This window comes from Nerophis ophidion, linkage group LG21 (assembly GCF_033978795.1).
Source record: "Nerophis ophidion isolate RoL-2023_Sa linkage group LG21, RoL_Noph_v1.0, whole genome shotgun sequence".
Lineage (NCBI taxonomy): Eukaryota > Metazoa > Chordata > Actinopteri > Syngnathiformes > Syngnathidae > Nerophis > Nerophis ophidion.
This window is the reverse complement of record NC_084631.1, coordinates 38461695-38476093: the sequence shown is the minus strand read 5'-3', so window position 1 is coordinate 38476093 and position 14399 is coordinate 38461695. Positions and strand designations below refer to the sequence as shown.

General features: G+C 36.3%; 1 protein-coding gene across 2 annotated transcripts in view; it reads right to left on the bottom strand.

Moving 5' to 3' along the window:
- Nucleotides 1-12069, bottom strand: part of hepacam2 (HEPACAM family member 2) — a 40481-nt gene extending 28412 nt beyond the window's left edge. The window contains exons 1-3 of one of the 2 annotated variants that reach the window (XM_061882571.1): nt 12003-12056; nt 4893-4937; nt 541-621 (exon numbers count right to left, since the gene is read on the bottom strand). In XM_061882571.1, the coding sequence (XP_061738555.1) occupies nt 541-621; nt 4893-4937; nt 12003-12022 (146 nt within the window). In that variant the 5' untranslated portion in view covers nt 12023-12056. Of the gene's footprint in view, nt 1-540; nt 622-4892; nt 4938-12002 lie in introns of both variants that reach the window. The other variant, XM_061882572.1, reaches the window with a different exon arrangement.
- Nucleotides 12070-14399: the final 2330 nt, after the last annotated feature.

The window sequence follows — 14399 nt, the reverse complement described above, 5'->3', positions numbered from 1 at the left end:
TGGGGAACCTCACCCCGGCGACCGGTGCAATGGATGTGGAGTGGATCTAGTTATTAGTGTGAGAGTCCAGTCCATAGTGGATCTAACATAATAGTGAGAGTCCAGTCCATAGTGGATCTAACATAATAGTGAGAGTCCAGTCCATAGTGGATCTAACATAATAAATATCAAGGTCGAACAAAGTTTTGCTAGACGCAGACCGTACTTGGCCCAAATAGTTCACAGTAGCACTTGATATATAATCATAATACCAGGGCGTCTAGTGAGAGGCATTTTGTACTCCCTCGTCCCAGGAAATCTTTTATTTATAGATCTGTATCGCTCTGGAATAACGTGCCTCGAATTCTCACCAGCATTGAAAGTAAACAGGTTTTTAAAAGGAAATTAATATTTAAACTAGTTTGCTTGTTGATGATTTTGTTTGGTTTTCTATTGTGTAGTTATATTTATATGGTAATTGTTATTCTGTGACTGTAAATTGTTTGCTTGTTTTCTTATTGATGCTTTTATTTTTGTTCTGTATTGTGTAGTTATACTTACATGCTTTTACTTGTAATTGTAGTGAGTTTGTGGACCCCAGGAACACGAGTGGGTTGTTGCGGCAACCAGCTAATGGGGATCCTTAATAAAAAATAAAAAAATTCAAATCATACTTACCTTGAGTTGTGAATGATTATGTTTGCAAATGGAAATTGCTCCTGCAGTATAGAAGGCCCTGACAAAATTCTGTTTGATTAGGAGTATCAAGACATGCACCTGGGGATAGGCCGCGCCCACCTCCAAAGACATGCACCTGGGGATAGGGCGACTGGCAACACAAACTGGTCCCTAGTGTCACGGCCATTGGCGCATTCCAATACGGCCTCATCCTTGCGCTCTGCTTTTATTATTATTTTTATATTGGTTTTATTTTTTATTCAGTCATTGGTGGAGCTCAGGATATTTGAATATTGTTTTTAATATTGTTGTGCAGCACTTTGGAAACATTTATGTTGTTTAAATGTGCTATACAAATAAAGTGGATTGGATTGAAAAATGCATTTTCCCATCGACAACATGACATCATCGCGCCAATTGCGTGCTCTTTCAGTCAACTAGTGCCCATATATACAGCCCGGCCCCGGGCCAAAAAATAATAATTTATTTTAGTTTTTAAGAATGTATCTGAATGTGCATGAACTATTTCTGTTCAAAATGTTTAAATATTAACTGTCAGTTTACCAACTGTGCTACTATATGAATACCTATTTTTTTATATAGTCCATTTGGCTGTCACCTGTTTTAATTATGAGACACAATTGTGTCAAAGTCATGATTTTTTATTTCATGCTTGAAATAAGAAATGATTACTAAAAAGTAGTTTTATACTTGTGAGTCTTGATGACACAGCTTTGCAACACTTGATGTTTTAGTTTCAAGCATCTTACTGAGATCATTTAGGACCAAAACCCTTAAAACACTAACATAAAATCTGCTTAGTGAGAATATTTATCTTATCAGAAAGAAAATAAGCAAATATCACCCTTATTTGAGATATTTCATCTTACTAATATTTCAGTTTTTGCAGTGTAGTAATTAATCAGATTAGTTTTTCAAGATACCACCTTCCGCCCGATTGTAGCTGAGATAGGCGCCGAAAGGGAATAAGCGGTATGAAACTGGATGGATGGAACACTGATAACAACAAAAACAAAAATCATTAAAAAAAAAAAAATTTTCATAATAAGGGAGCTTTAAAATACTTCAATTATCTTACTTAGCTGAGAAGGTGTACCTACAGTAAAAAAAAAATTGTGCAAGTGTATGTGTTAAAATCTGCACCATTGCTCATTGTTTCCCCTCCATGGTGCTATCACCACTCACTTATCCTATCAACAATGTCTTCATTCATTCATTCACACCACATGATTCATGACTCTTTATCACCAATAACTGCACATAACAAACACTGTTCAGTACATCAGGGTGTCCAATCTTTTTCCACAGAGGGCTGCTTACTGGAAAATCAAAGGGCGCTGGGGCCATTTTTGGGATTTTTTTATTTTCTAAAAAGACTAATGTGCAATAAATATGATTAAAAACATAGCTTGCATATAAGTTGTGTGTTATACTTTGACATACTTACTTTTTATTAAGGATGTCCCGATCTGATATAGAGATTGTCCTGGCTTGCATCTAAAATCTCAGATATAATCTCCAGTACAAGCAATCCTGCAGCTTGTTTACTTGTGCAAAGCTGCATCGACAGTTAACATCTAAATGTCCTCCAATAAACACACAAAGTCCGTCTTTTCGTCTATTTTGATCAAGTACCAGTAAATACGGTTGTCTATAAGCTACACAACAGCTAAGCACACAATATAAACAGTGTCCTTGATTAACATTGTCAACATTTATAAGTATCAAACAATGATAATTGCATAAATACAAAGTTTACAAGGCAGAAAGGCGCTAGAAAGTATACAGTAACAACGTGTCCGCATAATTCAATCCACCGCATCATTAGCTTTAACTTGATGAATTATTGTCACCGCTAGGCGTCACTAAAATACTAATTGCATGAACATATATATATATATATATAAATATATATATATATATATATACACACATATATATATATATATACACATATATATATATACATATATATACACACATATATATACACGCACATATATATATATATACATACATTCACACACAAATATATTTACATACATATATATGTGTATATATATATATATATATACACATCGTATTTCCTTGAATTGCCGCAGGGCATATAGTATGCGCCTGCCTTGAATTACTGCCGGATCAAACTCTCTTCCCAAAATAATTAGCGCATGCTTAGTATTACCGCCTGGTCAAAACTCGTGATGTCGCGAGTGACACTTCCCCTGTCATCATTTTCAAAATGGAGGAGGCTGATTTCAATACCGGTAATTTGAAATCGCATAAAGGGAAGAAGATTAAGAGCTATTCAGTAGGATTTAAGGTCCAAGCTGACATCACACTCATTTTTTTACTGCATACCTTTGGTAAGTGCCGGAGTGAGAAGAGGTTTTAAAATAATTAGCGCATGCTTACTTTTACCGCATGCCTTTGGTAAGCGCAGGAGTGAGAAGAGGTTATAAATTAATTAGCGCCCTAGCGGCAATTCAAGGAAATACGGTATATATATATATATATATATATAATATATGTATATATATGTAAATATAAATAAAACATACTTCAATGCTGATAAAGTATATAAACTGTGTAGAACAGTTTAAAAACCAAACCATGTTTACAAGAATAGAAAAAAAGTTGATTAGTAATTCATTTTACTATTATTTATCACACTTTAAAATAAATTTCTCCATTTTAAAATGTGGACGTTATCACTACTGTCTGATTCCAATCAATGCCAATCATCACAATCATACCGACTTATATTCATGTCATGAAAGAAAGGAGTGTAAAACATGCTGGTATTATCATGAAACACCTTTAACTTGTTAACCTCTCTTTCATAAATAAATCCATATATATGATATATATGAATGAGGTAGATCCCCTCCACTTGGTCCATTGAAAAGTAGCTCGCCAAAAAAAAGATAAAGTACGATGCAACCACCACTCATGTTAATGTAACAGCCGTACATTCATCCATCCATTTCCTACCACTTGTCCTTTTCGGGGGGTGCTGGAGTCTACTGTATCTCAGCAGCATTCGGACGAAAGGCGGGGAACACCCTTTTCAAGTCGCCACCTCATCACAGGGCCAACACAGATAGACAGACAACATTCACACTCACACACTAGGTGTTATGGTTGCTAAGGGGGAGGTGAGGGCAACAGACACCAGAGAGCGGTAATGTTCAATAATTTATAAGTTATGTATGTTACCAATTGTTGTCGAGAGCGAAGGGACACGGAAGTCCGTGGGGCAGCCAGATGATCCAGGGCAGGAGAGAGGAGATAAGGTCTGTTTCCAAGCGGGAGGTCGATAATCCGAAAGGGCAGTCCGGGGAGCAAGGAAACAAAAAGGTGACGAGACACACAGCTCGCCATACAGGAACAAGGGCAAACGCTGGAAGGACAATGAAAAACGGAGGGGAACACGGAGAGAAAGAGAGCGAGCATAAAGATCCGAAGATTCCTTATTGTACACCAACATAAGACTATATTCCGGCACGGGTTGGCAGGTGAAGCAGGCTTATGAAGGCAGCTCCTTCATTACAGGCAGGGGTGCCATTTGCCAGTAAATGATTGCAGCTGGGGGCATCTGCAGGGCAGAAACGCGCTTGGCCCGTTCCTGGTTGTGCGTGGCCGTGGGTGTGTCCCGTGATGCGACAAGCAGAGCGCAAGGATGAGGCTGGGTTGGAATGGTCCCTGGTCGTGACACCAGGGACCATTTTGTGTTGCCAATCAACCTATCCCCAGGTGAATGCTATTGGCTTTGGAAGCGGACTATCTATAAAACAACTATAAAAAAGTTTGAATGCAACGTTAATAGATTTTCCAACAACAGTTTGTACAAAAACATGCAGAATGAGGGTTCTTACAAGTGGCAAGGAAAACAATACTGAAACACAAAGACTCACATTAAAAATATAAGTTCTATTAATCTATAATCTATATAAGATTCCTTTCTCCTCAGCTAATCATTAAAGCTAAACCAGGGATGTCCAAAACTTAACCACAAAGGGCCGCACACTGCAAAAAGTTAACGAATGTAGAGGCCATTTTTTTAATTTTAAAACCTTAAAGTCTATCCTTGAGGATTGTTAAAAGTCCTAGGGACCCAAAAGGGGTCTCAATCAAAAGATATATTATTTGTCTTTGCGTTCAACATTTAAATATCAACAGGTCAACTTCAGAAAGTCCAAAATGACTGTTCTTACCTTTTCACCTTTCTCACCAGCCAGCCCCTCAACACCAGAGTATCCCTTCAAGCAGAAAACAGAATATTTGTTAGTGTTTCATGAAATATTGAAAGCTCCAATCATTCACAAATAAAAGTGATACCCACAATTAGTGCTGCAACTAACGATTAATTTGATAATCGATTATTACTTCGATTAATCGACTAATAATCGGATATAGGAGACAAATTACATTTAGATCTTTTCCAATACTTTATTTAAAAAAACAAAACAGCATACTGGCACCATGTCCTTTCGACTTGCAAATAAAACAAGGCAAGTGTTACAACAATGTTACTTTTTTTATAAAGTGCACCATTTTTCTGCACAATATCAATCATTTTGCTTAGAGGAATTTCAAACCTGCCTACCTATTCCAACCATTCTGCAATGTTGGATGCTAAATGTCTTTCCTCAAGGGGCATGGTCGTAAGTTGGATTGACTTCATGTTCCATTCGTCTCCAATGTAACGGCATGTATTGCCAAGGTGGCTACACTTGTCCACACATCAGTAGTGAGAGCAATTTGGCTCTGGGTGGCTTTTATGTCAGTCTACACTGCATGGAATTTCCGCTCGTACTTCCTCTCCATCAGTTTAGTAAAATGGTTCCTCGAGGGAAGAGTGTAACCAGGTTTGAGGACGTGAATCATTGGTCTAAAACGTTCATCCTTCACCATTGATAGTGGCCTCATGTCAGTTAGCAACATATTCAGGTACCATCACTCAGTGCAGCCGCTTGCCGTGGTGTGCACACCTTCCTTTGTACCAATTCTCTAAGGCTGGCTTGTTTCTTTCTGAAATGAGAGAAACCATATTATGAACGTACATAGTAGCCTCATTTACATGTAACTCAATACATACCTAGTTGATTTAATTAATAATTTCAGACCTAAAAGACAAATACGCCACCACATTAAAAAAAACAGCTAAATTAAATAAATGGACATTGGAGTTGCAGAATACACCAATAACAACACAGACATGTAACTCATCAGATCAGAACTGGATCAGTTATTGTACGCGTTTCTGTTGTGAATAATAAAGGATTCTCTTTAGGCTGCCTCTGAATAACAGCATGAAATATTCCAGCACCTTCCTAACGTTTGGTTATACTAAAGCGTCACTCAAGTCTAAATAGATTTTTATAGCTTTATTGGGCCCGGCTACATTGATCCATTATGGAACCAACCGGAGATATTTCTGTCCGTTACGTTTATTTACGAATTGGTAGGGGTGTAACGGCACGTGTATTTGTATCGAACCGTTTCGGTACGGGGGTTTCGGTTCGGCACGCGGGCGTACCGAACAAATTCGGAAGCAGAAGTCTTCACAAGCTGCTCTGCTTTCTGCCTCATTGTCCTGCCCACACAACCATCTGATTGGTTACATACAAAGCCAATCAGCAGTGCGTATTCAGACTTCAGAACGATGTAGTCAATGCTTTAGCGTCGAGCAGATATTCGTCTAGCAGGGGAGGAGCGGAGTCTACCCAAATTGTACTAAACGCTTCCCAGTCACAACTATTACAAACATCACTATGAGCCCGTTGACCTTCTAGAAACTTAAACTGCAGCTCAGCTCGCTCACAGTATAGGCTTGAGATGAAGGCTAATTAGCTTTTAGCGTAACGTTAGCTCATTTTTTTGTGTGTGTGTGTGTGAGTGTGTGTGCGTGCGCGTGTTTTAGGGCCAGCAAAGCCCTGTCTGTCTGGTATTTCGTTGAACTCCATTGTGTTTAGGGATGAATAGTCTTTCCTATTGCAATTGTACTATTTTTCAGCTATAGTTACATGAATCATTAGTAATGTAGCAACCTAGTTTTGAATAGCAGGGTCCCTGCTATCATATGTTGATAAAAATACATTTACATGATAAAAGTCAACTACAGGCTTTTCAAATGCTGTAATTAATTAAGCATGATGAGTTGATATTAAACAGTTTCAATGGAAACTGTTTAATGTTAAACTTTTTATATGTAGAAGAAAGGTTTTTTCATTTTATTTAATCAAAGCAACAACTTAAGGCAGTTTTAATGTGGATTAACGTGGGCATAATTATTATAGTGTTCCCAATGTTAAAAGGATAAAGCCATTGTTTACAAATTTGGTAAATAAATAACCAAAAAATTTATATTTTATTGATTTCTTACTGTACCAAAAATGAACCGAACCGTGACCTCTAAACCGAGGTACGTACCAAACCAAAATTTTTGTGTACCATTACACCCCTACAAGTTGGTAAACGTGCCTTTTCTCGCTCAAAAAGGAGTCAAATGTGCCGGGGACACATTATCAGCCCCACGTTGCAACAAGGACATAATATTAACGTTACTCACAAAAAAGCTAAACTTATGAATAACAACACAGAAAATGAAGACATCACACTATCCAACATGTTCCTAACACTCTGAAAGTTAATACACAACAGTTGCTGCTGCACTTCCTTAAAAAAAAATCTCCTCGTTAACAAAAGATTAAAAACACGCAAAGACGGACACAACGGATCAATATACTCGGAGTATGGACTTAAAAAAGTTACGTACCGTGAGTTCTTCCCTTCTTCCATGGCTCCTCTTCAGGTGCTCCCGAAGCAATGTTGTCCTTCCGTGCCACGCGAGGTCCATGCTGCTCGTTTTGCAGGAAATGTCTTCTTTGAAGTCTTTAAAGTAAAGTGTTGCGACAGTTTGGACGACTTAGGTCGTACACTTTTCTCCATTGAAGCAATAACCTCGAGATGTTTCTCCGCTGAACTATCCGTAGTGTTTCCCTCCGCCATTTTTCGAATGTTTCTAGGCAAAGGAGACGGCGTGGTCACGTGAGCTGCACATGATCCGTCATTGGCCGGCTCACTGCCGCCACATGAGACGTAGCCTCAGCGCCGCCCTGGCGCTGTTTTGTACTGCTTTTGTAATTATTTTGATTATTGTTTTTCAGCTGTTTGTAAATGCTGCAGGTTATAAATAAAGGTTTAGGGGGGAAAGAGCCTCAGAGCATGTGCACTGCATACATCCAACGAATCGATGACTAAATTAATCGCCAACTATTTTTATAATCGATTTTAATTTATTTAATCGATTAGTTGTTGCAGCCCTTGTTTTGAAGTTCACTTTCCAAAAAGTATGTCACTTATTTTCTTAGTCTTAAAAAGCGACAATTTTTTAGCTTCAAAAATGCCTAGCTCCTTTAATATCACAATGGTTCAAATACCATTGAAACACTGTTTCCCTTTGCACTAGCGTCATTTTTTAAAGATATTTAGTAGGGATGCACCGAAATGAAAATTTGTGGCCGAAGCCGAAGCTGAATAAAATTTAAACGCTTGGCCGAAGGCCGAATACCGAATAATGAATGCAGTTTTTCACAATTCTTTTAATATTGCATGAATAGCCTAGAATAAATATTTAGACATGTTTCTCCAAATAAAGTAAATTTTTTATTGAATATTGACATTTTTTTAATATTCCAGTAGCCTTTGCTTTTCAAAAAAAAGCACAAAGTTTTTCATTTATATTAGGCCTTCAAAAAAAACATGCATTCCAAAAAAAAATAAAGTGCATTAAAGTGGATAAACCCACAACAAATGAATTATTGTCCTTTTGGCAAAAGTCTGCTTAGCCACAGTAGATATGCTAATGATGTAAACAGAAGGCTTAAGTAAATCTCAATTAAGTGTGTGCTTGTAACCTCTTACACTTATACAGGTAGCCTACACAACAGGCTAATAATGTAAACAGAGGCCCCACTAAATCTCAATAAGTGTGTGCTTGTAACCTCATACACTTATACAGGTACACAACATATCCCAACGTCACCGCGTCACTGCACGTTGGTTGATTGCGTCACCGCGTCAAAAAATTGCTATTCGGCCTTGTTTTTAACTCATTCCACCGAAGGCCGAATGTAGCTTTTTTTTGCCATATTCGGCCGAATATATTCGGTTACCGATTAATCGGTGCATCCCTAATATTTAACATTTGAAATTTTGAGAGTACGCAGATTAATTGTTGCTGTATGTAGTAACCTAACGTATTGCTTATAAAGTCATTAATTAGCAGTTGTTGTTTTTTTTTTTTCATTAACGCTAGGTTTATTGCCTGAAGACTGCTGGCTATTCAGTTTGAAACTAATCTTCAATCGCAAGATGACATACGGGCTATGGGGAGATACATTTTCAAGCCCAGGACTAGCTTAACATTTACAGACATGTGAGCACTCTTTACAAAAAAAAGACAAAAGGCTGAAAAAAAAATTAAAGAATAAATTAAATTAAGACTACATTTCCTGCAATAGAAACAAACACAAACAAACAAATATACACTACTTTTTTTTTAACAACAAACATGTCCACAATGTAAATAAAAGTCAAGGCACTTTCAACATATTCAACTATTTTTCACATCAGGTTGATCAGATTATGACTTTAACACATGTCAAGGAAATAAAATAAAAGCAAATACAGTATTAAAAGTAATAAAACAATATTATAAAATACACAATTCAAAGAGAAAAAAGGGCTACATTCAATCACTTTAAATGTTTGCAATAAAGACGTCAATTTAAGGTCTTTGGTACTTTTAATCATTTTCCAAGATTTAATTGGTAATTTGAAACCATTAAGCCAATTTAAACATGTAGGTTTTAACTTCAGAAATCGACACCTATGTAAAAACAAGTTGCTTGCAGCATAAGTGTTGTGGGGAGGTCCCCTTTCACAATAAAAGAGATCATATGTTTGACATATATATATAATTAATCGTAACATATAAATGTTTGTAAATATTATTATGCTGCCAGAAAATTTTTGTATGCATAAATGTTAATATCTGAAAGAAAAAGCATTTTCTAACTGGCTAAATGGTTCCAATAGTTAATTAAATCTGGGAAAATCGTTAAAAGTAAAGGAACTCTTAAACATACATTTTTATTAAAAAGTTTTGAAGTGACTTAATTTAACCTTTTTTTTTTAATGTATCATATTTTTTTATTATTTGCAGTACTTTTTTTTGCTTTTATTTTATTTCATTGACATTTTTATTTAACCTGATGGATGTGTAAAAAAAAATTGTTGAATATAAAAAAACAAGTTTGAAAACTAACTAATATATATAGTTCTGATGTTGTGACCTTTGTGTTGTGTTTATAATATACATTTTGGTATGGTAATTAAACATCAAGCGCATGCGTGAAAACAATGTCCCTTTTTGATGGCATTCTGTGACGTCACGTTTTGTTAAATTAGAATACAAACCCCGTTCCCATATGAGTTGGGAAATTGTGTTAGATGTAAATATAAACAGAATACAATGATTTGCAAATCATTTTCAACCCATATTCAGTTGAATATGCTACAAAGACAACATATTTGACGTTCAAACTGATAATCTTTTTTTTTTGCAAATAATCATTAACTTTAGAATTTGATGCCAGCAACACGTGACAAAAAAGTTGGGAAAGGTGGCAATAAATACTGATAAAGTTGAGAAATGCTCATCACACACTTATTTGGAACAACCCACAGGTGTGCAGGCTAATTGGGAACAGGTGGGTGCCATGATTGGGTATAAAAGCAGCTTCCATGAAATGCTAAGTAATTCACAAACAAGGATGGGGCGAGGGTCACCACTTTGTAAGCAAATTGTCGAACAGATTTAGAACAACATTTCTAAACGAGCTATTGCAAGGAATTTAGGGATTTTACCATCCACGGTCCGTGAAATCTTCAAAAGGTTCAGAGAATCTGGAGAAATCACTGCACGTAAGCGATGATATTACGGACTTTTGATCCCTCAGGCGGTACTGCCTCAAAAACCGACATCAGTGTGTAAAGGATATCACCACATGGGCTCAGGAACACTTAATAAAACCACTATTAGTAACTACAGTTGGTCGCTACATCTGTAAGTGCAAGTTAAAACTCTACTATGCAAAGCCAAAGCCATTTATCAACAACACCCAGGAACGCCGCTGGCTTCGCTGGGCCCGAGCTCATCTAAAATGGAATGATGCAAAGTGGAAAAGTGTTCTGTGGTCTGACGAGTCCACATTTCAAATTATATTTGGATATTGTGGACGTGGTGTCCTCGGGAACAAAGAGGAAAATAACCATCCGGATTGTTATAGGCGCAAAGTTGAAAAGCCAGCATCTGTGATGATATGGGGGTGTATTAGTGCCCAAGGCATGGGTAACTTACACATCTGTGAAGGCACCATTAATGCTGAAAGGTACATACAGGTTTTGGACCAACATATTTTGTCATCCAAGCAACATTATCATGGACGCCCCTGCTTATTTCAGCAAGACAATGCCAAGCCACGTGTTACAACAGCGTGGTATCGAAGTAAAAGACTGCGGGTACTTTCCTGGCCCGCCTGCAGACCAGACCTGTCCCCAATCGAAAATGTGTGGCGCATTATGAAGCGTAAAATACGACAGCGGAGACCCCAGACTGTTGAACGACTGAAGCTCTACATAAAACAAGAATGAGAAAGAATTCTACTTTCAAAGCTTCAACAATTAGTTTCCTCAGTTCCCAAACGTTATTGAGTGTTGTCAAAAGAAAATGTGATGTAACACAGTGGTGAACATGCCCTTTCCCAACTACTTTGGCACATGTTGCAGCCATTAAATTCTAAGTTAATTATTATTTGCAAAAGAAAATAAAGTTTATGAGTTTGAACGTCAAATATGTTGTCTTTGTAGTGCATTCAATAGAATATGGGTTGAAAATGATTGGCAAATCATTGTATTCCGTTAATATTTACATCTCACACAATTTCACAACTTATATGGAAACGGGGTTTGTATTTTATGAATGTGTAGTCTAAAAACTAGCTTCCCTAAAGGTAAAGGGGAACAAAAATATAAACATGAAGAAGGGGAAATATTAAAAAAATTATAATAATAATTATGAATAGCAGTTTGACGCGAACATGAATGTTTAAAACGCGGGATTTTAGCCGAGTAGCTATCGCTAGCTGTTGTGCTAAGTCACTACTAGGACGGATATGTTATTTATGTAAATAAAGCTGTAGTCACTCACCAATCTTGACATAAACGTTATTTATGTAAATAAATCTGTAGTCACTCACCAGTCTTTAAACCAAAACATTGCATCACGCGGAAGTAGAGAATCTGCCGCCAATTATTTCCAAATGTTTGGTAGTTGTTCCACGCATGCGCGAAGAGAAGTCAATTCCGTCAAATTGTTCCAGAATCAATTAATTTTCCATGGCATTTATTGACTTGACCGCCAAAGCAGTTCATTATGATCTTCATTCGAGTAACAAATTATGATAGAAAATTGCGTACAAAACAACAGGTATTTAGGAATACAGTATTTATTTTGAAACCGCACAGAAACCGGAAGCTGTCTTAAATGGCAAATAAATACATATTTTTTTAAAATACTTTGTATACATCAAATATATCAGTATCTATACTAATCATTTTACGTTTTAGTGATACAACAAAAACAAACATTTTAAACAATAAGTTCAAAAAGCCATCGTAAACATGCAAAGGCCGACATCCGCGCATGCGCCAAGATAATGTCAGTTCCGGGACTATTTTTTCGATGACGTGTTTGAATATTTTATGAATCTGTTGTATAAAAGCTAGCTTATCTAAGAGTAAAAGGGAACAATAATATAAAAATGAACAAGGGGGTGTATTTAAAAAAAAAATCAGGGCGTACTAGCGCCACATTTCAACCACTTTCACTAATCTGTCATTGCAATAAATGACACATGAGGGCGCCACTGACTTACAATGCGTCCTTTTTTTTAATGAGGATTTTTTTTTTCAAACAAACTGTAACTTAAATCTATGCATGCAGCCTAAGTACACTTCTAAATGATCAGTATTGCAAATTGATGTAAATAAAGTAGCCAAAAATATATATTTACTTGCCATTTAAAGGGCAACTGTACTATGATTGGAATTTGGGAGATTGTTTTTTCACAATCATTATGAGAAAAAAAAACAAACGTCTTTTTTCCCCTTTTTTAAAGATCTTAAAGATGATTAAAAATGCCTGCAAAATGCTTCTAATGGGAGTGACCACTGTAGCTTTCAAAGCCCTCAACAACTTCAAAACCCTCCATTTTATATACACTATTGCATATATATATAAACAGAAACCTTCATAACAATATGTAATATGTACACACTGCAAGTATACATAATGTAGTAACAGACACCTTCATAACAATATGTAATATGTACAATACACACACTGCAAGTATATATATGATGTAGTAACAGACACCTTCATAACAATATGTAATATGTACAATACACACACTGCAAGTATATATATGATGTAGTAACAGACACCTTCATAACAATATGTAATATGTACAATACACACAATGCAAGTATATATATGATGTAGTAACAGACACCTTCATAACAATACGTAATATGTACAACAGGCGTCTCAGAAACGAGGCCCGAGATGTTTTTTTGCGGCCCCCACCTTAATATGAAGGTTTAATGTTAGTGCGGCCCGCGAGTTGTATATGATTGGCGCTTGACAGCGTTGTGTGCTGGGCCGGGAGACATGGGCGGTTCGGTAGCTTCCGAAGCACTCCGCCAAAGGACCGAGCTTCAATACAAAACTGTGGTGCACTGACATCACGACTAACACATTAGTCGTGATGTCAGCCCGTTTGGCATTAATAGTGCTACCGTAGCTGTAAACGTTCCCCCCCAACGTTCTGGGTTGCCTACCCCTGCGTTAGTGGAAAAGCGGCAAATGAGTGAAAGCGTTGCCGTGGAGACGAGGGTATTCTTAGGTTCGTGGCTGCAGTCACAACACAACACCTGTCCGTCAGTAATAACAGTCCCCGATAACCTGGACCAATTCAAACCATTATTTTTATTTTTTTTTATTATTGTTAAATTTGCATTTCCTTACATTACTTAATTCTCATTTTGTTCATTTATACGCTGATTTTATTTTGTGTTGAAACTAGAAATAAAGACATTTAAAAATATTTTTTTAAAGAAATCTTTTCTTGCGGTCCAGCCTCATCAAGTGGCCCCCAGGTAAATTGAGTTTGAGAACCCTGATGTACAATGTACACACTGCAAGTATATATATATATATATATATATATATATATATATATATATATATATATATATATATATATATATATATATATATATATATATATATATGATGTAGTAACAGACACCTTCATAACAACATGTAATATGTACAACATACACACTGCAAGTATATAGATAGTACTTTATTGATTCCTTCAGGAGAGTTCCTTCAGGAAAATTTAAAAAAATATATATATACATATATATATATATATATATATATATATATATATATATGTATATATACATACACATATATATATGATGTAGTAACAGACACCTTCATAACAATATGTAATATGAACAATATACACACTGCAAGTATATATACATATATATATATAACTTAGTAACAGACACCTTCATAACAA